Source organism: Coregonus lavaretus (genome assembly GCF_964263955.1).
Source record: "Coregonus lavaretus genome assembly, chromosome: 36".
Lineage (NCBI taxonomy): Eukaryota > Metazoa > Chordata > Actinopteri > Salmoniformes > Salmonidae > Coregonus > Coregonus lavaretus.
Window position 1 is genome coordinate 15,675,323 of NC_140023.1, and position 22,948 is coordinate 15,698,270.

At 43.0% G+C, this 22,948-nt stretch overlaps 1 protein-coding gene across 1 annotated transcript; it reads right to left on the minus strand.

Annotated features, from left to right (window-relative positions):
• Positions 1 to 8,356: 8,356 nt before the first annotated feature.
• Positions 8,357 to 16,947, minus strand: edaradd (EDAR-associated death domain). Its single transcript, XM_084153100.1, has 6 exons — positions 16,789 to 16,947; positions 11,284 to 11,342; positions 10,829 to 10,871; positions 10,650 to 10,720; positions 9,733 to 9,781; positions 8,357 to 9,513 (listed from the first exon to the last, which is right to left on the minus strand). Exons 1-6 carry the CDS (start codon positions 16,844 to 16,846, stop codon positions 9,125 to 9,127), a joined length of 669 nt encoding a protein of 222 aa, XP_084009226.1. The 5' UTR covers positions 16,847 to 16,947; the 3' UTR covers positions 8,357 to 9,124.
• Positions 16,948 to 22,948: the final 6,001 nt, after the last annotated feature.

A 22,948-nucleotide genomic window follows, 5' to 3' on the forward strand; every position in this document is an offset into this window, starting at 1 on the left:
CCGCCATCACCTCATGTTTCAGCATGATAATGCACGACTCCATGTCGCAAGGATCTGTACACAATTCCTGGAAGCTGAAAATGTCCCAGTTCTTCCATGGCCTGCATACTCACCAGACATTGAGCATGTTTGGGATGCACTGGATCAACGTGTCCAGTTCCCACCAACATCCAGCAACTTCGCACAGCCATTGAAGAGGAGAGGAACAACATTCCACAGGCTACAATCAACAGCCTGATCAACTCTATGCGAAGGAGATGTGTTGCGCTGCATGAGGCAAATGGTGGTCACACCAGATACTAACTGGTTTTCTGATCCACGCCCCTACCTTTTTTTAAAGGTATCTGTGACCAACAGATGCATATCTGTATTCCCAGTCATGTGAAATCCATAGATTAGGGCCTAATGAATTTATTTCAATTGACTGATTTCCTTATATAAATTGTAACTCAAAATCGTTGAAACTGTTGCATGTTGCATTTATATTTTTGTTTGGTGTAGTAACAGCAATTATTTCCACATTTTCATTGTAGAACGGTACCCTACAATAAAAACAGTATTATATTAGGTTGAAATTGATTTTTCATTTGGCTGTCACAAAATAAGGGAAAATTGTCCTTGAAGATGTTTCAATGTCCATTTTATTGTAGTGCAAGATACAACCCTGTAAGATTGTTTTATTTTTTATAGAGTTCTGCTTCTTAAACCATATTATTAACTGCACCTCACTTCTTTTTTGTTGTTGTTTTTACAGGTTATAGTGGACATCTTTCTTGATATGCTGCTGTAAATATACTTCAGAAATCATGGTGAGTGAAATACTTTATTTATACAATTTCCTGACATTTCATAACCTTTCATGCTTCCCATTAAAGAGGCAATCTGTGATTGGTACATCCATTTTAGGACTTTTAAATTAATTATACCCATTGATTAATGAAGAATCTAACTTATAAAAGCTTCATGAGCTTAGTTCCAGTGTCATACCATCAGAACCCAAAATATATAATCTTATGTTGCTCCATTGTTAGTAAACAATGGAATTGTAAACCAACACTAGCCTCAAAACATGATTAAAACTATACTTTTTATATCATGGTTGCTCAGTCCTTGCATCCATAGCTCTGTCTATGAATTTGAGAGTCTCCCTTAGGCCACTGAGCCTCCCGAGTGGCGCAGTGGTCTAAGGCACTGCATCGCAGTGCTAGCTGTGCCACTAGAGATCCTGGTTCGAATCCAGGCTCTGCTGTAGCCGGCCGCAACCGGGAGACCAATGGGGCGGCGCACAATTGGCCCAGCGTCGTCCAGGGTAGGGGAGGGAATGGCCGGCAGGGAGGTAGCTCAGTTGGTAGACGCCAGGGTTGTGGGTTCGATTCCCACGGGGGGCCAGTATAAAAAATAAATAAAAATAAAATATGCAATGTATGCACTAACTGTAAGTCGCTCTGGATAAGAGCGTCTGCTAAATGACGTAAATGTAAATGAGAGTGGTTACATTTCTCCAGCCTCACCCCTCAACTTCTTACGAAAACAGTGTTTGAACTGCAGATTTCCCCTTTAAAGAACAGAAGCCTTGAGGAAGTGTGTTCTCCTAAAAACAAGCTATCTATCCTGGGGTGTATTCACAGTCTAAGAAATCAGATCCTAAAACCATACAGATGTTGTCTTCCCAGAGTCTTTGAATACTGCTCACATGCTAAAGTAACTGTTACAAACAGTTGATGCTTAAACTTCATGATAGTGACTACAATTGATTTGATTTAATTGTATTTGACTGTTGACCTCTTACTAGAATGGGAAAAGTCGGCAAAGACGTTACTCCGAAAGCTTGGTCCTGGAGGATTCAGACAGAGGAGGAGTTGTCATCACTGGAATCACAGACCCTAGTGTCACTCATAAGAGTGGCTTGAAAGAAGGTAAAATGTCACATACCAGTTAATTTCTACTAAAAAACGTTCCTAATTATAAAATGTAAAGCATATGTACTTTGTATTTTTAGTTGTACATATAAGAAAACGACAGAGATATTCTTTCAAGCCTCCATTTTTTTTCTACTGTTTTAGGTGATGAGATTGTTGCTGCCACCATACATCTTAACCACCTCAGTAAAGATGACCTGATGGAAATACTCAAGATCATGGAGCCTTACGAAGACAACATGAGTTTTGTGACAAAGCCTGGTCTGAAAGCCAGCGCCAGTCTCGGCTCATTGGACGGTGGTCTCAAAAGTCCCGGGGATGTAAGTATCAGAATCAAATTTACTTCATGATTTATGCCAGCAGTCATTACACTATGCTCAAGGTGCCTTTTCATTTCTGAACAATTATATCAATAATGTATTATGGATCATTACTTAGTATTTGTCCATTGACTACCACTTAATTGCTATTTGATTGTCAACAGATGCTCAAAGATACCTACAGCAGAATGCAGCGAGCAGTTGAGGCACCATCTATTGAGGTTGTTGGCCTCAGTGGACAATTAAATGCAGAAGGCAGGTTGAATAATGAAATCAATGGTCCCACTTTGAATGGGAAATTGCCCAATGTGACCTTGGACACACCTGGAACTGATGGAGGTGCAAAGTTTCCAATGCCCACCATTGGAATGTCTGGGCCTGTAATGAAAGGAGCAGATCAGGAGGGCACCCTCAGAGGCCCTAAAGTCAGTCTATCAACACCAGAGCTCAGCACTTCAGATGCTTCACTTGACTTGGAGAAACCAGCGGTTAAGACGAGTGGATTGAAGTACAAGCATCCAAAATTCAAAATGCCTCACTTCAAACCACCACACATAAAAGCCAAAGCGCCAAAGGGAGACGTGAATGTATCAGCAGATTTAGAAGGCCCTGGTCTCAGTGGAGAGCTAGAGACACGAGACCTGACCCTCTCAGCCCCTGATGTGGAAATCAAATGCCCAGATGTAGATTTGAATGGGCCAAATGCTGACTTGAAAGCTCCAGATGTTGACATTGAGGCTCCATCAGGCAAATTCAAATGGCTTACTCTCACAAAGCCCAAGTTCAGATTATCTGGACCAAAAGTGAAGGGACCTGAAGTGGACATAGATGCTGACCTGTCTGCACCTGACAATCTCTCCACTCCCAACATTGATGGAGAGATAAGCGCACCAGATGTAGACCTGAGTTTACCAAAAGCTGAGGTAGATCTGCAAGCTCCAGATATCGACATTGAGGCTCCCTCAAGTAAATTCAAATGGCCTCATTTAAAGAAACACAAATTTGGTCTTCATGGGCCCAAAGTCAACCCCCCTGGTGTGGATTTTAAGGCAGATCTGGAGACACCAACTGTTGATCTTTCTGTCCCAAAAATTGAGGCTGAGATGAGCAACCCAGATTTAGAATTGAATTTACCCAAAGCAGACCTCAGTAGCCCTGAGGTAGATGTAAAAGTCCCTGATGTTGACATTCATTCTCCCACTGGGAAACTTAAGTTCCCAAAACTCAAAAAGCCAAATTTCAGGCTCTCTGGACCAAATATAAAAGCTCCAGACATTGATGTTGATGCAGATCTGAAAGCACCTGACCTCAGTCTCTCTGTCCCTGAAGTTGAGGCAGGGCTTAACATGCCTGATTTGCACACCAATTTGCCAAATGATATCAAAGGCCCTGAAGTAGACCTGAACGCATCAGAAGTGGACATTGAGCCCCCTTCAGGGAAATTGAAATTGCTTACTCTAAAAAAGCCCAAGTTTCATCTCTCTGGACCCAAGGCTAAGGGTCCCAAAGACTTCAATCTCTCCACTCCAAATATTGATGGAGAAATACATGCACCAGATGTAGATCTTAATTTACCCAAAGCTGACCTTGAAGGCCCAGTGGTAGATGTTGACATTGATGCACCCTCTGGAAAAGTCAAGTGGTTCAACCTAAAGAAGCCCACAGCTGATTTGAAAGGTCCAGATGTAGATCTTCAGGCACCAGAGGTCGACATTAAGACACCCTCTGGTAAGCATAGATTTCCAACTTTAAAAATGCCCACAATTAACTGGACTGGACATAAGGTGAAGGGACCAAAGCTTGATGCTGATCTGAAGAGAGCAGATTTGGACCGACCAGCTCCCGTGGTTGATGTGAATTTACCAGGAGCAGATCTCCAAGGCCTTGATCTTAACCTCTCCGCACCAGCAATTACAGCAGATATTGATGTTCCAGATGTAGATCTTCAGGCACCAGAAGTCAACGTTGAGGCACCCACTGGAAAGCATAGATTTCGAACTTTAAAAATGCCCAAAATTAACTGGTCTGGACATAAGGTGAAGGGACCAAACCTTGATATTGATGCTGATCTGAAGAAAGCAGATTTGGACCTCTCAGCTCCGGAGGTTGATGTGAATTTACCAGAAGCAGATCTCCAAGGCCCTGATCTCAACCTCTCAGCACCAGCAATTGAAGGAGACATCGCTGTTCCAGATATCAATGTCAGTTTGCCTGAAGCTGACCTCAAAGGACCAGATGTAGATTTAGACCTTGATGCTCCCTCTGGAAAATTCAAGTTGCCGAAACTAAAATGGCCAAAAATAAGAAAAGTAAAAGGACCGGAACTTGATGTAGATGCTGATCTTAAGACCCCAGAATTAGATGTTGATGTTAATTTACCTGAAGCAGATCTGAAAGGGCCTCGTCTCGACTTGAAAACAACAGATCTCAACCTCTCAGCACCAGCAATTGAGGAAGACTTTACTGTTCCAGATTTGAATATCAGTTTGCCTAAAGTTGACCATGATGCTCCCTCTGGAACATTGAAGTTACCAAAATACAACCCCCCAAAATTCAGTTTAACAGGACCAAGAGTTAAAGGACCAAACCTTGATGCTGAGCTAAAGGCCCCAAAATTGGATGTCTCTGTTCCTGATGTGGATGTCAGTTTGCCAACAGCTGACTGCCAAGCCCCTGTAGTAGAGCTGAAAACACCAGACCTTTCTGCCCCCAAAATCAAGGGATCTATGGCTGCTCCAGGTTTGAGTACCAGTTTGCCTGAAGCTGGCATTAAAGGTCCAGCGGTGGATCTTAAAGCCCCAGAAGTTGACCATGATGCCCCATCTGGAACCTTCAAGTTGCCCAAATTCAAACTCCCCAAATCCAGTTTAACAGGACCAAGAGTTAAAGGACCAAACCTTGATGCTGAGCTAAAGGCCCCAAAATTGGATGTCTCTGTTCCTGATGTGGATGTCAGTTTGCCAACAGCTGACTGCCAAGCCCCTGTAGTAGAGCTGAAAACACCAGACCTTTCTGCCCCCAAAATCAAGGGATCTATGGCTGCTCCAGGTTTGAGTACCAGTTTGCCTGAAGCTGGAATTAAAGGTCCAGCGGTGGATCTTAAAGCCCCAGAAGTTGACCATGATGCCCCATCTGGAACCTTCAAGTTGCCCAAATTCAAACTCCCCAAATCCAGTTTAACAGGACCAAGAGTTAAAGGACCAAACCTTGATGCTGAGCTAAAGGCCCCAAAATTGGATGTCTCTGTTCCTGATGTGGATGTCAGTTTGCCAACAGCTGACTGCCAAGCCCCTGTAGTAGAGCTGAAAACACCAGACCTTTCTGCCCCCAAAATCAAGGGATCTATGGCTGCTCCAGGTTTGAGTACCAGTTTGCCTGAAGCTGGCATTAAAGGTCCAGCGGTGGATCTTAAAGCCCCAGAAGTTGACCTTGATGCCCCATCTGGAACCTTCAAGTTGCCCAAATTCAAACTCCCCAAATCCAGTTTAACAGGACCAAGAGTTAAAGGACCAAACCTTGATGCTGAGCTAAAGGCCCCAACATTGGATGTCTCTGTTCCTGATGTGGATGTCAGTTTACCGACAGCTGACCTCCAAGCCTCTGTAGTAGAGCTGAAAACACCAGACCTGGACCTTTCTGACCCCAAAAGTAAAGTGGTCCTTGAAGGACTAGATGTAGATCTCCAAGCCCCAGATGTTGATCTTAATGCTTCTGTTGACCTTAATGTTGATGCTGATCTGAAGACACCAAATTTTGCCATCTCCGCTCCTAAGGCTGATGTGAATTTACCAGAAGTAGATCTCCAAGGTCCTGGTCTAGACCTGAAAGCACTAGAGCCCAACCGTTCTGCCCCCAAACTTGAGGGTGAAGTGAATGTACCAGAGATAAGAATCAATGTACCCAAACCTGACCTCAAAGGACCTGCAGTAGATCTAAAAGCTCCAGATGTAGACATTGATGCCCCTTCAGGCAAATTCAAATTGCCTCATTTTAAACTCCCCACATTTGGCCTTTCAGGTTCTAAACTGAAGGGACCAAAACGTGACATTGATACACCTGACATTAATATTTCAGTTCCCAGAGTTGAGACTCGGCTTGAAACCCCAAAGGTAGATTTAGCTGTACCTCAAGCATACCTCAATCTATCTGATCCTAATGTTAAAAGTTATATTAGTGCTCCAGATGTAAATCTAAGTTTACCAAAAACGGACTACTCTGGCCCTGAGGTTGAGTTGAATGGTCCTGATCTAAGTCTCTCTACCCCAGGAATTGAAGTAAGTGTCCCAGACATTAAAGGCCCTGAGGTTGAGTTGAAAGCTCCAGATGTTGACATTGCGGCTCCCTCTGGAAAACTGCCTCATTATAAGATGCCAAAGTTTGGTCTCTCAGGACCTAGAAGAAAGGGAACAGAATATAATGCTAGTGCAGATGTAAATATACTTGATGTGGAAGTTTTATTCCCCAAAGTTGAGGGAGAGATTAGTACACCTGAACTGAGTCTCTCTGCTCCTGGCATTGAGGCCAGTGCTGACATGCCAGATTTGGATGTAAATTTACCAGAAGCTGACCTCAAAGTAGATGTTGAGGAAGAGGGAGACACTCACAAAAGTACGTTCAAATGGCCATTCAAGTCGCCAAGCTTTAAATCATCTGGCTCAAAAGGTAAAGATTCTGACATGGACGATGAGGAAGAACAGAGTAGGAATGAATCAAAGAGTGATCAGGTAGAGGTACCAATGTTTACCTTTCACAGACTGCCACAGACCAACAAGATTGAGAGTGCATTCCAAGATGCTGCCAAGGCCCTTGGTGAGGCGATTGACACACAAAAGCTTGACGGAGGCCTTGAAACAGCTGGCGCAGAGGTCAGTTTGCCTAAAGTGAATGAAGGACAGAAGGTGACATCACCTTCAGGACTTATTAACATCATGGAGCGGTTGAAGAGATTTAAAGCAAAAACACCCACAGCTAATGTCTCCCTACCAGAAGTGAAAGGTGAGCTCCGTGCCCCTAGCCTTAATGTCAGGTCCACCTCAGACGCAGACAGTTCCACTTTGCTAAAAAGAGGGACTTTCAAAGTTACGAAACCTAAATCTGGGGTAGGCCTGGAATACCCTGTAGTGGACTCATCGGAGGGAAACGATATCATATCAATAAGCCTCTCCAATATGCTTGGTCTGAATATCAAAGAACCCGATGCAGATTATTGATAGTTTCCAGCCATGTGAACCTTATTCATGTTGGTTTATCCCAAGTGTAACTATTTTGTAAATACATCAATCTAAAGTATCATTCCATTTGTTCTTGAGTTGACTCCATTTTAAGGATGTGGTTTGTCTCTATGTACAAACAAAACAGAAACGTAATTATTTGTATGTAGAATCTCTGATGTCTGTTTGTATTAATCCATATGCTACATCTATATTTAAACAGTTGACAGCAAAATGAAGGAAAATGTGCTCATTAGCTCTATGTGTACTCAAATGTATTTAAATTATGGTAATGTTTCCCAAATGCTGTTCACTTGGAAGTTTACTTATTTTTACAAATGCCTCAGTATTGTATCTGTCACAATTCAGACATGTTTCACCCGTAAAGGAGACATAATCTTTATGGAATCTGTCATCTTCACATTTTAAGCTAAAACAACTGTTGAACAGTGAAATGTAATTATACTATTAATTCGTTATATTTTTCTCCAATAAACTACTATATCAATTTGTCTATATGATTTCCTGTATGATTGGATATTCATCAATGAAATTAAAACAAATAAACCAAGTTGATATAATCATCACACACACAGAAAGCTCAAACTTTCATGGAAGACTTCCACAGGAAACCTTTTTCGTCACTGTATTTTCAATGCTACCGTACCTGTAGACTTCCAGTCATTGCGCTAACACTAGTTAGCATTGGCTCGCGAAACTACCGCTAACTTACTTCATACTGCACGCAGATACATTAAAATTGTATCCAAGAGTTCATCTGATGCCAGAATCTCACAGTATCCCTTTAATCTTGTCAATTAAAATACTATTTAAGTAACTGATATGAGGATATGATTACTTTTGAAACGTGTTATTCAGGGAAAGTTAATAAGATTAGCAAGAATATGGAAAACATCTAGCTTTTATTTGCTTCAAGTCGGGGTGGGGAGAGGAATTGGAACCACATTCAGGTTAAAGCGTAAGGGCAAATTCCTAATTAGGATTCAAACTGTAGTGAAATATCTCAATTGAAAAAACAACCTCAGCTTCAAACTATCCCAAAATAATCAAGACTCATTAACTATGAATAAAAACAATACATTATTTGGAGATTATTCCTATTTTTATGAGACTATAAAGACCAAAACGCAACACTGTCACCTTTGACATATGATATCTACTACATTGATTGTCACATGGTCACTGTTCTAAAAAGTAAAAATTGATTAACAATTCACCCTTTTAATCTCCTTCTCTTTTTCCCACCTCACCTTCTTTACGTGCTATGTTGTTTAATACAGTTCCACTTTTTATGTTCTAGCCGCCTGGTCATTTTTGTGGGAACACCAACACTTGAACACACAACAATTCTGTGGTTGAGGAACCTTTGGAAAAATAAAATAATGTGCTGGTTGAGATAATCAGAACTACAGTATTGGTAACAAGTACAAAATGACAACCAGTCCCATTTAGTCCTCAACTCCACAGGAGTCATAACGTGATCCAGTTGTCTTTTGCACACCAACTCATCTAAAATCCGGGAACCACTGGTTGTTAAATAAATAGGCTTCTGATAACAAATGGTCCTAGTCCCTGATGTCATTGCTAATTCAATAAAGTGGATAGCAAAATGTAAAAAGTAATATGTATCATTTGTGGGATTGGGGATATGTGGTTAATGAGCATTTTGCCAGCGTGAGGGCCAGTCGTTCTCCATCCAGCGTTGCAGAAGCCGCAGCACATCAATGCGCTGGTAGACCCGGCAAAGTTCGGTGAGCTCAGTGACGGTCTTGTGGTTGTTGCGCAGCAGGAACTCTTGTGTGGGGCTGTGGCACATTGAGCCCTGGGTCCGGTGCTCCAGCAGAGTCAGCTCATCATAGCTCATACCCCAACGGCTCGCAAAGTTCTTCCAGTTCTTGACAGTGCAATGATTTGGGTCCAGTTTATGACGCAGTAAATCAAGCAAGTCGTTGTCATCCATCAGGTCACTGATCTTTGGAGGTGGAGCTGAGCAGCAGCACTTCTCACATGGGTTGTTCAAGAACTGCAGCTCCTTGGGGAAGTCTAAGGGGTAGGGATTGGGGCAAGGGAGAATGGAATTACCAACAGCCTTGGAAATATACAGTGCACAAATGATTAGACTACTATTTTAGGTACATGTACTGTATGTAACTGTAATGCATCTGTCTAGAAAGATGTGTTGCTATAATCTATCTAAAACGTGCTTAGAAATGTTGGTCAGAGGTATAGTATATATCATGATAAAATGAAAATGAAAATTACCTGGTGAGATGGAGCCTGTGCAAATGCACTCTACACCATCTTCCACTGGCTGTACGAGGTTGGGTAAAACAAAACATTACGTTCTAATTATAGAGGTGAATTAACTACCGTTATGATTCAGAATACCTTACAATATTTTTTACTTTTTAGCCCTTTTTCTCCCCAATTGGTAGTTACAGTCTTGTCCCATCGCTGCAACTCCCGTGCGGACTCGGGAGAGGCGAAGGTCGAGAGCCATGCGTCCTCCAAAACACGACCCCGCCAAGCTTCTTGACACACTGCTCGCTTAACCCGGAAGCCAGCCGGCACCAATGTGTCGGAGCAAACACCGTACAGCTGGCGACCAAAGTCAGGGTGCATGCGCCCGGCCGCCACAAGGAGTCGCTAGAGCACGATGGGACAAGGACATCCCAAACGGCCAAACCTTCCCCTAATCCGGACGACGCTGGGCCAATTGTGCGCCACCTCATGGGTCTCCCGGTCACGGCCGGCTGCGACACAGCCCGGGATCGAACCCGGATCTGTAGTGACGCCTCTAGCACTGATCAGTGCCTTAGACCACTGCACCACTCGGGAGGCTACCTTACAATATTCTAATTGATACCATTAAAATAACACAACCTTTTTAAACCAACTCACAACCCTTTTCCTATTCGGAAACAAGTGATCATTCTCACCCATCAAAACGGTATTGTGGTTTTGACACCAACCACTAGTTTCCCTTACAAAGGCTCAAACATTAAAGATAGTCAGGGTATGACATTTTAAGATGCTGACTTCGAGGTTTGGAGTTATATTTAGTAAGCTACAGTGTACAGGAGCATCCTGTCAAGACTCATCACCACATTTTCACGTTAATATGAAACTAACACAAAGAAACTACACTTTAGCCCAGTGTAAGTGAGCCCATCACCCACCTGTCTTATTCTGTCTGAGAGAGGTGTGAGGTAGCCAGGTGGCATGGACCTCAGCTGCAGTGTCACTGTATCTGGAAAGGACAGATCGACGGTGTAGGTGAATGTTGTACTTTCTCATCAGAGTCCCCAGAAAGGCACATCAGTTGTGTGAACATATGTACTTAGCTTAGAGCACCTACCTTGATGTTCTGTGACTTGGACTGGATAGTTGGACTTCAAGGACTAAGAGACACAAACACACATGTTCAGCTTTGCTACAAAAGGACACTGATGGATTCTGATCTTTATACTGATATAAATATTTGAAAACAGAGATATAGCAATTAAAATGCCTGTAAACTGTGGAGAAACATTATACTCTGTGTTGGATAGCGAAAAGTGGCTTGTTGCAACCCGTTTCTATATTAGTCCCTGGGCGTAAGAATTCCCAGCATAATGTACTCAACTATGGTTCAATTACTTTACATGGCTATTTTCTGAAAACATGGCTTTTCTCTGTCTACTCAGACCAAAGAGTTAGAACTAATTTTGTTCTATTCTTTTGAAATAAGAAAAACAATGTGTACATTCAATTAAATTCAGAATGTACATTTCTTTACACTAGTTTGTTTCTGATGATATTAGACAGCCGTACCATTTCTGCCATGAAGCTACTAGTATCTGTGTCCTCCACTGGTTCAGAGATTATTCTATCTGTCGAGACAAGACAGGTGTAACAGAGAGATTACATGAAGAGAACAATGCACAAAGGAATATATTGCAGATGTTATATATAATGATGGCTGATGGAAGTGATGGAATGCAGTTTTTCAACAAAGCAAATATCAGCATGAAGAGGATACATTAAATCTGAAATTATTGATTGTCCTGGGTCCTGATATAGTGGACATGGACAAACATTGATGAGTTGCAGATGTACAAAGCCCTCTCTTCAGCTCTAAAACATACAGCTAACTGACAAAATAAAGGAAACACCAACATAAAGTGTCTTAATAGGGCATTGGGCCACCACGAGCCAGAACAGCTTCAATGCACCTTGGCATAGATTCTACAAGTGTCTGGAACTCTATTGGAGGGATGCGACACCATTCTTCCACGAGAAATTCCATTATTTGATGTTATGTTGATGGTGGTGGAAAACGCTGTGTCAGGCGCCGCTCCAGAATCTCCCATAAGTGTTCAGTTGGGTTGAGATCTGGTGACTGAGACGGCCATGGTATATGGTTTACATCATTTTCATGCTCATCAAACCATTCAGTGACCACTCGTGCCCTGTGGATGGGGGCATTGTCATCCTTTGGGGGCATAGCCATGGTAGCAAAAATAATGGCTAAAATAATGGCCTGCTCAGCATTTTTATACATGACCCTAAGCATGATGGGATGTTAATTGCTTAATTAACTCAGGAACCACACCTGTGTGGAAGCACCTGCTTCCAATTTACTTTGTATCCCTCATTTGCTCATCTTTACATTATTCTGGCACTTACCTGTACCTCTACAAGGCCATGCATGCCTCTATCAGTCTGCATCACTGTGAGGCTATTGTATGAGACCTGAGGGCTCCAAATAAAGAGCTGCTCTGACCTTTCTTAGGTTACACTCCATGAAGCTGACACTCACTTCAGCTTAGATGTGAACCTTGGGTTTGCAAACACATTAAAGTGAACCAAAGACCATTTCCTATAGGTTACATTCATGAACTTAGTGACACAGTTGAAACTACATTGGCAAAGATCTCAAAACGACAACATGTAGGTGAACTCACTTCCTCAAACAAGATATCAAAATATGCAGGGTTTTCTCACATTGGTGACGTGAGCAAACATACACACACACACACAAACACTCACACACTGATGCACCATATCCAATTTTACCACAGCAAATGTTATTTTAATGGAGTTGTAAGGTGACTCGCACAAGGGGCCTGTCAGTCTGTCATTGATTGAACATATCACCAACAAGAAGGGACATTTTTTCAAGATGTCACTTTTTTATGGGGAGGAAAACTGTCAGAAGGTTTACATCGCAATCATACCATATTCAAATAAATACTAACACACCCTCATGAGTTTTGATTGAAGAAGATTATTTTAACATATTCTAGTCATAAATCACAGTCCAGAAACTCTGATAATTTCTGTGGAGGCTACAAACAACCCACTGGGCACACACTGGTTGAATTAACGTTGAATGAAATGACACTGAACCAACGTGGAATAGACGTTGAATTGACGTCTGTGCCAAGTGTGAAAAGAGTACATCTTGCAGTATTTTCTGTATATTGTCATATTGCAGTATTTTCTCCACTCTTTATGTTGTTTCCTACATGATGATGACAGTGAGACAAGAGAGGACCTGCCAGTTACCTCTCCATATGCCAAGCTCTCAGTAAGATCAATAACAGCAGAACAGTTACAGTGATGTTTTATTGCAGTGTCACTGTAATAACCATGTAATTGCTGTTGCACACATAGAAATAGAGTCTCATTCTAGGTCTGTGGTTGCACAGATTTATGTACAGATCCTTTGGTAATGCATACTCATTCTACCTTGCTCCTTATTAGAGCATGCAATGCTGAGACACATCAGCCCCACATCCCCTACTCATCAACTATTAGCAGAAACCCAGCTCAGCTCAGTATTGTTTCTGCTGCTCAGGGAATGCAGAGACATGTACCTACTCGCTCTGGAAGAAGTTCAAGAGATGAAATATAAACCACATCATAATAACGTTAGATCCCTCAAGGCCATGATTCCACAGAGATGAACCTAGATTTTCTCCTTTTTGACCACCCATGCCTTTAAGATAAGTCGAGTTTCGAAACATTTAATCAGACCATCTAACGGTGCATTTGCTCTGCAGCGACAAAGGCACACTTTTTTCCCACACATGGCTTGAGATGAATGGCGTGCTTACGTGCTGATACCTAACTCAATCCATGCAGTTTTTATATCTAACGCAAAGATGGACAAATGCCTTGTTGCCTCGTCTATGCACGGTGGATGATTGAGGGTTGTGTGCATGTGTGTGCTGGAAAACTCAAGTTCCACCATGCTTAGCAGGAAAAATAAGTTATGTGATTTTGTTGTGTGAGAGGAGGCGTTCTTTGCTGGCCTAAAGCCCTCGGCTGCTGTAAAGGCCTCGGCTGCTGTAAAGGCCTCGGCTGCTGTAAAGGCCTCGGCTGCTGTAAAGGCCTCGGCTGCTGTAAAGGCCTCGGCTGCTGTAAAGGCCTCGGCTGCTGTAAAGGCCTCGGCTGCTGTAAATCCCTTGGCTGCTGTAAAGGCCTTGGCTGCTGTAAATCCCTTGGCTGCTGTAAAGGCCTCGGCTGCTGTAAATCCATTGGCTGCTGTAAAGGCCTCGGCTGCTGTAATGGCCTCGGCTGCTGTAATGGCCTCGGCTGCTGTAAAGGCCTCGGCTGCTGTAAAGGCCTCGGCTGCTGTAAAGGCCTCGGCTGCTATATGAAAATAGACAACGCAATAGTAATAAAGAACAGAGATCTTGTTCTTCAAGACATGCTGATGAGGACAATGTTTCAGCATTAAAAAAGCACAGTCATTTTTATAAAAAAATCAGAGCATTGTGCAACAGTGGGGTATTTTTGTTCTGCTCATTCAAGCAAAAATGCATCCTCAAGACCCAACAGGTATCTGTCCAAACAGATCACTGAGTAAATGTCATTCATATGCATGAGCTCAAGGGGACAGCTCATATTTTTATACCTACCCACACCAAAACAGCCATTTATATTTGGAAATATTATTGATTCACAGTGAAAACCAAACATAAAATGTGGGGTTATATTCTTTACAACATTGACATTTCAAAAACACAGTAGCCTAGCTTGCCATTTAGGTTTGATTCCTCAGGGTGGCCAATGTTCCAATGCCTCAGATTTGAGATAGCATAAAACTGTTATGTTTAATCTAGTTAGCACTTACATTGGACAGTTTGGCATAGCCTAGGCATAGCCTACTCACTTTTATCACTGACAAAACGTTATATTTTCCCACTCCCACACATCTCATACATCCAGTGAGAGCAGTGGAGGCTCCTCAGAGGTGGAAGGAGAGGGCCATCCTCCTCAGTGAATTTCATAAAAAAACAAATAGTGAAACATTAACAAAATTATCCTTTTTAGATAAAACTATACTAAATATATTCATTGATTAAAACACTGTTTTGCAATGAAGGTCTACAGTAGCCTCAACAGCACTCTGTTGGGTAGCACCATGGTGTAGCTGGAGGACAGCTAGTTTCCGTCCTCCACTAGGTACATTGACTTCAATACAAAACCTAGGAGGCTCATGGTTCTCACCCCCTTCCATAGACTTACACAGTAATTATGACAACTTCCGGAGGACGTCCTCCAACCTATCAGAGCTCTTGCAGCATGAACTGACATGTTGTCCACCCAATCAAATGTTCAGAGAATGAATCTAGTACTGAAAGCATAAGCTACAGCTAGCTAGCACTGCAGTGCATAACATGTGGTGAGTATTTGACTCAAAGAGACAGAAAGACAATAGTTGAACAGTTTTGAACAAATTCATTTATTCCAAAATTAAGGGGAAGTGAGAGAGAGAGCTAGCTATATTTGGTTGTATTTTTTCTTACTTTCACTTTCACTTTGCTAGAGAATGCAGCTACCTAGTTTAGCCTACTCAAACACCCGGCTCAAACAGAGAGGGATGCTATGTTAGCTAGCTGGATATGGATATCCAACACTGGAACTATTCCAAGTCAAGGCAAGCTTTTGGTATTGCCACATTGGGCCCACTGCTAAACTGATTTCTAACTGTACTACATGATTGTAGCTAGCGGGTTTACTAATGCATTTGTTCTAGTAGCTATGTTGACTATGACGTGACAACAACGTAGGTTGTGTGTAGCGGTTATAGCGGTCATGATATGAAGGTTTGGCTTGGAAAGTTTGTTTTGTCTGGTCACAGACAGCTGATGTGTTGTGCACTGAAGTCCACAAGTGAAGGAAAAAGGTGAGAGGAGGAGAGCGCGTAGATAGTTGCTCTTTTCATGTGGCTGCTATGAAAGTGAACTCTGTTTGCGTGTGATCAGGGGTGTATTCATTCCGCCGATTCTGTTCAAAAACGTTTCTTAAACGGAAGCAAACGGAACGTGGAGAAAAATACCTGAATTTATCCAATAGAAATTCACATTTGCAACTGTTGGACTAATGATTACTCCCTAGATCAGCTAGATGCAGGCAAGAGTGTGCAAGGCGGTATTGAATGTGTCACTGTCTGTTACCTTGATTACTAAATATTCTCTATGTTGTAAACTTTCATTCATAGGCTATGTTGTAGCAACCTCATTATGGGTACAGCGAAAATTCAAGTGTCATGTAGTAGCCTAAACCTATCGATGCTACATTGATCTGGGTGAATAGAATATGAATGACAGCCATCCAATATGCTGTAATAGAAATAAGGCCATGCTCATTAAAAAAAATAATCAGCCTCCCTCATCTTAAATGGTACCAATGACAGAGTAAGGTGCAAGTCCCTTATTGTTATCGATACTGGGAGGGGATTTTTATGTTTGGGGAAATGCCACTTGTGAGAAGAGCACATTGAAATGGAACCAATAAAATGCAAGTTCTCTGTTATGTCAATACATTCTTACAACTAAGATGTGGAAAGATTTATTCATAAAAAGGTTCTGAAAGCCTACATTTAAAAATAAATAAAACAAAAGGACATTCCAATATTACAGTGGGACTATCCGTTCGTAAATTAGTAGGTTGTTCAAAAAGCAAACAACCCACTGGGCACAGACGTCAGTTCAACGCCTATTTTTGATTTACATTTGGTTGCGTTGTCAACTAACATGAATTCAACGTGAAATCAACAAAAATGTCACCATGTCATTGGATTTAGGTTAAATGTTGGGTGAAAAACTATGTTGATGTCTTTTTACAAATTCAATCAGTTTTCCACATTGAATTGTTTGTTTTGAAATGACGTGCAAACAACGTTGATTCAACCAGTTTTGCCCAGCGGGAAGATGTGGACACAAACATGCCATAACCAATAAGTAGCCTATAGATAACATACAAGAGGGCCATAAACGACATATCTATAGAATTTAAACATTTTAAATAAAAGTGCAGACTTACCGAATGGCTCCTTAAACGCCTTCAAGCTATTCATCTTCACACAAATAGATGTACACATAAGAAGAGAAAAGTCCGTTGCACCTAAGAGTAAAATGACAACGTCTGATAACAAAGTTGATGCAGAGAGTGGTGACACCACCTCCGTGACCGATTACCGGAGACTGCGCTGAGGGGGCGGGAGGTTAAATTGAAGTGATGATGACGCTCAATGGTAGAAAAAGTTCTGACTTCAATCATATATGCCGCTACTCTGACCACAAGTGGCTCATGTCTAGCAACTTCCCGTACACAATGGAAGAAATGTCATGCAGGGCGACAGACGGGTCTGGAGATTTACCATTTACGTCCCGCCATAACTGCATGACACAAACATTTTCATTAGAGGCCTGGGCATTGTTGTTCACTAATTTACTCCAAGTAGGGAAAGGATGGCGGGGTTGAAAAGTAATAAAGGGGAGTATATAAAACACATGGGGGATTGGAAGTGATGCAGACAATTACATTGATAGAAGATACAATCTATCTGCAATATTAAGCTGATCCACCCCCCCCCCCCCCAAAAAAAACTTTAAAAAAAAAAAATAAAAAAAAAATAAAAAAAAAATAAAAAAAAAAAAAACATTTTCCTTAGCTATATAGTGTAAGATAGCATCGCGTAGGCTACGGAAATATACACAGGTCTCATAACACTGATGTGGAAAATAGCCTAAAAACAGTAACCATGCTTTGCAATGGCTCCAATTAACCAGTGGCCCCAATTAAAGCATATAGGCCTAACCCTGAGTCTGTTTTTTCAGCCAAAGGCTGCCACGCCACTTGGTGTGCAGAGAAGATTTTGCCTAATCATGATGCATCATGATGCATTTATAAGTTATATTCTTCAAGAATCAATGTATATCAGTAGCCTTAGCTACAGTATTGAAATGTGAACACTTTACAGTAGGAAACAACCCAGAATGAAATCTGGCAGCCGATCCAATAGGCTAGATACATTGTCTACTCTAGACTCTAATAGAAACTAATGTTGAAATAAATGTTTGTTGTGTCTCCTATGTGAAAAAAAATACACATTGTGCTATTGGAAATAATAAACAGTGCAACATAATCCCCTTGCGGTTCAGATACTTTCTTTGACACTGCCTTGACTGTTAAAGCAGTGATACAATGTAACCAGGTTGCATTGCATCATTGTATCATTTAATGGCTTACTTGCACTGCACCATTGAGCTAGCACTGCGCAAGAGATTCTTCCTTTCTAGTGTCTTTTGCAGATTCAAATGTAAAGGTGCTGCCATCTGCTGTCCTGTATGGGTACGTCCTGTATGGGTACGAACACAGGTTCTCTTAGAAATGCAATGCAACACCTACTTTTAGGCCTATGCATTTATTACGATTTAAGAGTGTTCTGTCGGTCTGTAGGCTATGCCTGAATCCATGCGCATTATTATGTTCTTTACGCATAAATGGTGTTGGAGCCTAGCCTGTACACTGTTTAAAGAAGTGTTGTTTAGGCAAGCAGATGTTCTTGTGGAAAGATTAAATATGCTCTGTATTTGGCATTATTATTTGGGAGGCATGATTCACTGCGTAAAACTGGTAGGTGACTTTGAAAGAGCCAATAATTTGGCTACAGTTTCCATGGGGTGTAATCATTAGTCAAAACAGTTGCTAAACGTTCCGTTTTGCAACGAAAACGAGAGTTCCTATTGGACAAATTCAGGTAAGTATCTCTCCGTTTTGTTCCGTTTGCTTCCGTTTGGTTCCTAGTTAATACACCCCTGAGCTCGGCGCGTATTGTCGCCTAACGTACACTTTTGTGAACTCCGTCATTACGCACAACTACGTAAAACGTTCGCCCAATCAGATGAGGAGCTTGAACCCCAGGAAAGAATTAGCGTTACGGCAGCAACACTAGCTGGATCCTATCCACACTAAGACTTCCGGTTTTAGAATTTTGCCTTCAAAATAAAAGTCCGCGGTAAAACGCTATGCGTATGATACAAAATGTATATTGTTTGCAGCTTTGCATAGTGCATAATGTGAAAAGCCAGCAGCAGGCCATGCAACACAGTCCCCCTCGAAAAACGAATCATATTTGGTTAGTAGAGACCCTACTGAGTATTTTGGGGTGGGAAATTCTCAGTAGGGTCTCTGCTAACCAAATAGGATTATTAGTTTTGGAGGGAGACTGTGTTGCACTGCCTGATGCTGGCATTTCAATCTGCCCCCTCCATAGCCCCCAATGCAATACACTCTAATACACTGTGCATGGGATACGTATTGGCTTGTACAGCAGTGGCGGTGCGTGGGTAAAATCCCTGGGGGAGCCAAGACAGGAAAATAATGTCATATTACAACCTGTGTTGTGATAATTGCATTGTTTGCTCTATAACCTGTTAGTTCATATGCCTTGCCACTGTGATGTATAGGCCTAAGGCAGAGACAATAAAAAGTCACAGTGGCAGAATAAATTCAACCACAGATTTACATTTACATTTATGTCATTTAGCAGACGCTCTTATCCAGAGCGACTTACAAATTGGACACACCTTTGTTTCATCACAAACCGGAGAGCAACATCTGTCCAGTGGAGTCCACAAAGCATATTGCATGTAACAAACAGTTACATGACCTACAGCATGGTCAATCAAGTTAATGTTTCCGACATTTTCAGACTAATAAACGAACATCGGAAAGTTACCGCAAATCGCAAAGAAAACAGGAGCTGCTTCCACTATTCCAGCACCATTTCAACATCATCAAATCACCTATGCTAATAGGTGTCTAATACAGTCAACTAAAAGATTCCCAAAACAATTTAATTTAAGCTAAATATCATGTGGCTGTCTATTGGTATGGATTTCTGTGTGTGTGTGTATGTGTGTGTGTGTGGGTGCATAAGTAGAAAAACATGTTGACTCACCCTACTTGTAGAGAAATGCCAATGCCATCCTCCTGTCTTTCATGTTGCCGAAACAATCTATGACTCTGTCATACAGTACATGCTTTTCGTTTTTGTTGTCCTAGGCTACCAGGCTAAAATGCTTGCTTGTTAGCCTAACTTCCTTTCATGGGCAACGATTAGCCAGCTAGTTAACATTAGCCTACTAGTTACATATTGAACTTCCATCCTCTCAGGCCAGAGGCACAATGTATGAATTTATGGTTGGATCAGAATCACTGTTATAATCATTGGCCAGTACGGAGAATTAAGTAAAACCACAAGTCCAAATCCCTATCTCCATCCATGGCTAATTTAGGAAAGGGCCAATTTTAGCTAGCTAGCTAGCCACCGGAGGACAACAACACAACGAGATGCAACAATTCAAGTTTTTTTTCTGTCAATGACATTTGGCTTTTGATGTGATGTGATTGCCTTGATAAGTTCCTTTCCTGAGGATGGCTCACCCCTCACAGTCCTGGGTGACTTTAACCTCCCTACGTCTACCTTTGACTCATTTCTCTCTGCCTCCTTCTTTCCACTCCTCTCCTCTTTTGACCTCACCCTCTCACCGTCCCCCCCTACTCACAAGGCAGGCAATACGCTTGACCTCATCTTTACTAGATCTCACTGCAACTCCCCTCCATGTCTCTGACCACTACTTTGTATCCTTTTCTCTCTCGCTCTCCTCCAACACTACTCACTCTGCCCCTACTCAGATGGTAATGCGCCGTCGCAACCTTCGCTCTCTCTCTCCCACTACTCTCTCCTCTTCCATCCTATCATCTCTTCCCTCTGCTCAATCCTTCTCCCTCCAATCTCCTGATTCTGCCTCCTCAACCCTCCTCTCCTCCCTTTCTGCATCCTTTGACTCTCTATGTCCCCTATCCTCCCGGCCGGCTCGGTCCTCCCCTCCTGCTCCGTGGCTTGACGACTCATTGCGAGCTCACAGAACAGGGCTCCGGGCAGCCGAGCGGAAATTTAGGAAAACTAGACTCCCTGCGGACCTGGCATCTTTTCACTCCCTCCTCTCTACATTTTCTTCATCTGTTTCTGCTGCTAAAGCCACTTTCTACCACTCTAAATTCCAAGCATCTGCCTCTAACCCTAGGAAGCTCTTTCCCACCTTCTCCTCCCTGTTGAATCCTCCTCCCCCTCCCCCCTCCCCCTCCTCCCTCTCTGTGGATGACTTCGTCAACCATTTTGAAAAGAAGGTTGACGACATCCGATCCTCGTTTGTTAAGTCAAATGACACTGCTGGTCCTGCTCACACTGCCCTACCCTATGCTTTGACTTCTTTCTCCCCTCTCTCTCCAGATGAAATCTTGCGACTTGTGACAGCCGGCCGCTCAACAACCTGCCCGCTTGACCCTATCCCCTCCTCTCTTCTCCAGACCATCTCCGGTGACCTTCTCCCTTACCTCACCTCGCTCATCAACTCATCCCTGACCGCTGGCTATGTCCCTTCCGTCTTCAAGAGAGTGAGAGTTGCACCCCTTCTCAAAAAAACAACACTCAATCCCTCTGATGTCAACAACTACAGACCAGTATCCCTTCTTTCTTTTCTCTCCAAAACTCTTGAGCGTGCCGTCTTTAGCCAACTCTCTTGCTATCTCTCTCAGAATGACCTTCTTGATCCAAACCAGTCAGGTTTCAAGACTGGTCATTCAACTGAGACTGCTCTTCTCTGTGTCACGGAGGCTGTCCGCACTGCTAAAGCTAACTCTCTCTCCTCTGCTCTTGTCCTTCTAGACCTGTCTGCTGCCTTTGATACTGTGAACCATCAGATCCTCCTCTCCACCCTCTCCGAGTTGGGCATCTCCGGCGCGGCTCACTCTTGGATTGCATCCTACCTGACCGGTCACTCCTACCAAGTGGCGTGGCGAGAATCTGTCTCCGCACCACGTGCTCTCACCACTGGTGTCCCCCAGGGCTCAGTTCTAGGCCCTCTCCTATTCTCGCTATACACCAAGTCACTTGGCTCTGTCATATCCTCACATGGCCTCTCCTATCATTGCTACGCAGACAACACACAACTAATCTTCTCCTTTCCCCCTTCTGATAACCAGGTGGCGAATCGCATCTCTGGATGTCTGGCAGACATATCAGTGTGGATGACGGATCACCACCTCAAGCTGAACCTCGGCAAGACGGAGCTGCTCTTCCTCCCGGGGAAGGACTGTCCGTTCCATGATCTAGCCATCACGGTTGACAACTCTGTTGTGTCCTCCTCCCAGAGTGCGAAGAGCCTTGGCGTGACCCTGGACAACACCCTGTCGTTCTCCGCTAACATCAAGGCGGTGACCTGATCCTGTAGGTTCATGCTCTACAACATTCGGAGAGTACGACCCTGCCTTACACAGGAAGCGGCACAGGTCCTAATCCAGGCACTTGTCATCTCCCGTCTGGATTACTGCAACTCGCTGCTGGCTGGGCTCCCTGCCTGTGCCATTAAACCCCTACAACTCATCCAGAATGCCGCAGCCCGTCTGGTGTTCAACCTTCCCAAGTTCTCTCACGTCACCCCGCTCCTCCGCACACTCCACTGGCTTCCAGTTGAAGCTCGCATCTGCTACAAGACCATGGTGCTTGCCTACGGAGCTGTGAGGGGAACGGCACCTCCGTACCTTCAGGCTCTGATCAGTCCCTACACCCAAACGAGGGCATTGCGTTCATCCACCTCTGGCCTGCTGGCCCCCCTACCTCTGCGGAAGCACAGTTCCCGCTCAGCCCAGTCAAAACTGTTCGCTGCTCTGGCACCCCAATGGTGGAACAAGCTCCCTCATGACGCCAGAACAGCGGAGTCACTCACCACCTTCCGGAGACACTTGAAACCCCACCTCTTTAAGGAATACCTGGGATAGGATAAAGTAATCCTTCTATCCCCCCTTACCCCACCCCAAAGAAAGGAAAAAATAAAATAAAAATAAATAAAACATATTGTAAAGTGGTTATCCCACTGGCTATAAGGTGAATGCACCAATTTGTACGTCGCTCTGGATAAGAGCATCTGCTAAATGACGTACATGTAAATGTAAATGTAATTGGTGTGAAGCCAAAATCCAAACTGGCTTCCCTTGACACTTTTTTTTGGTGCGCCAGGACCATTCACAGTTGAGTTCATTCAATTTATCTCAGTACTGAATGGCTATTGGTGTATAACTTTTTTAATCAAGGGAGGCCAAATGCTTGCTGTCTTCCCTTGCATTCAACGCTGCG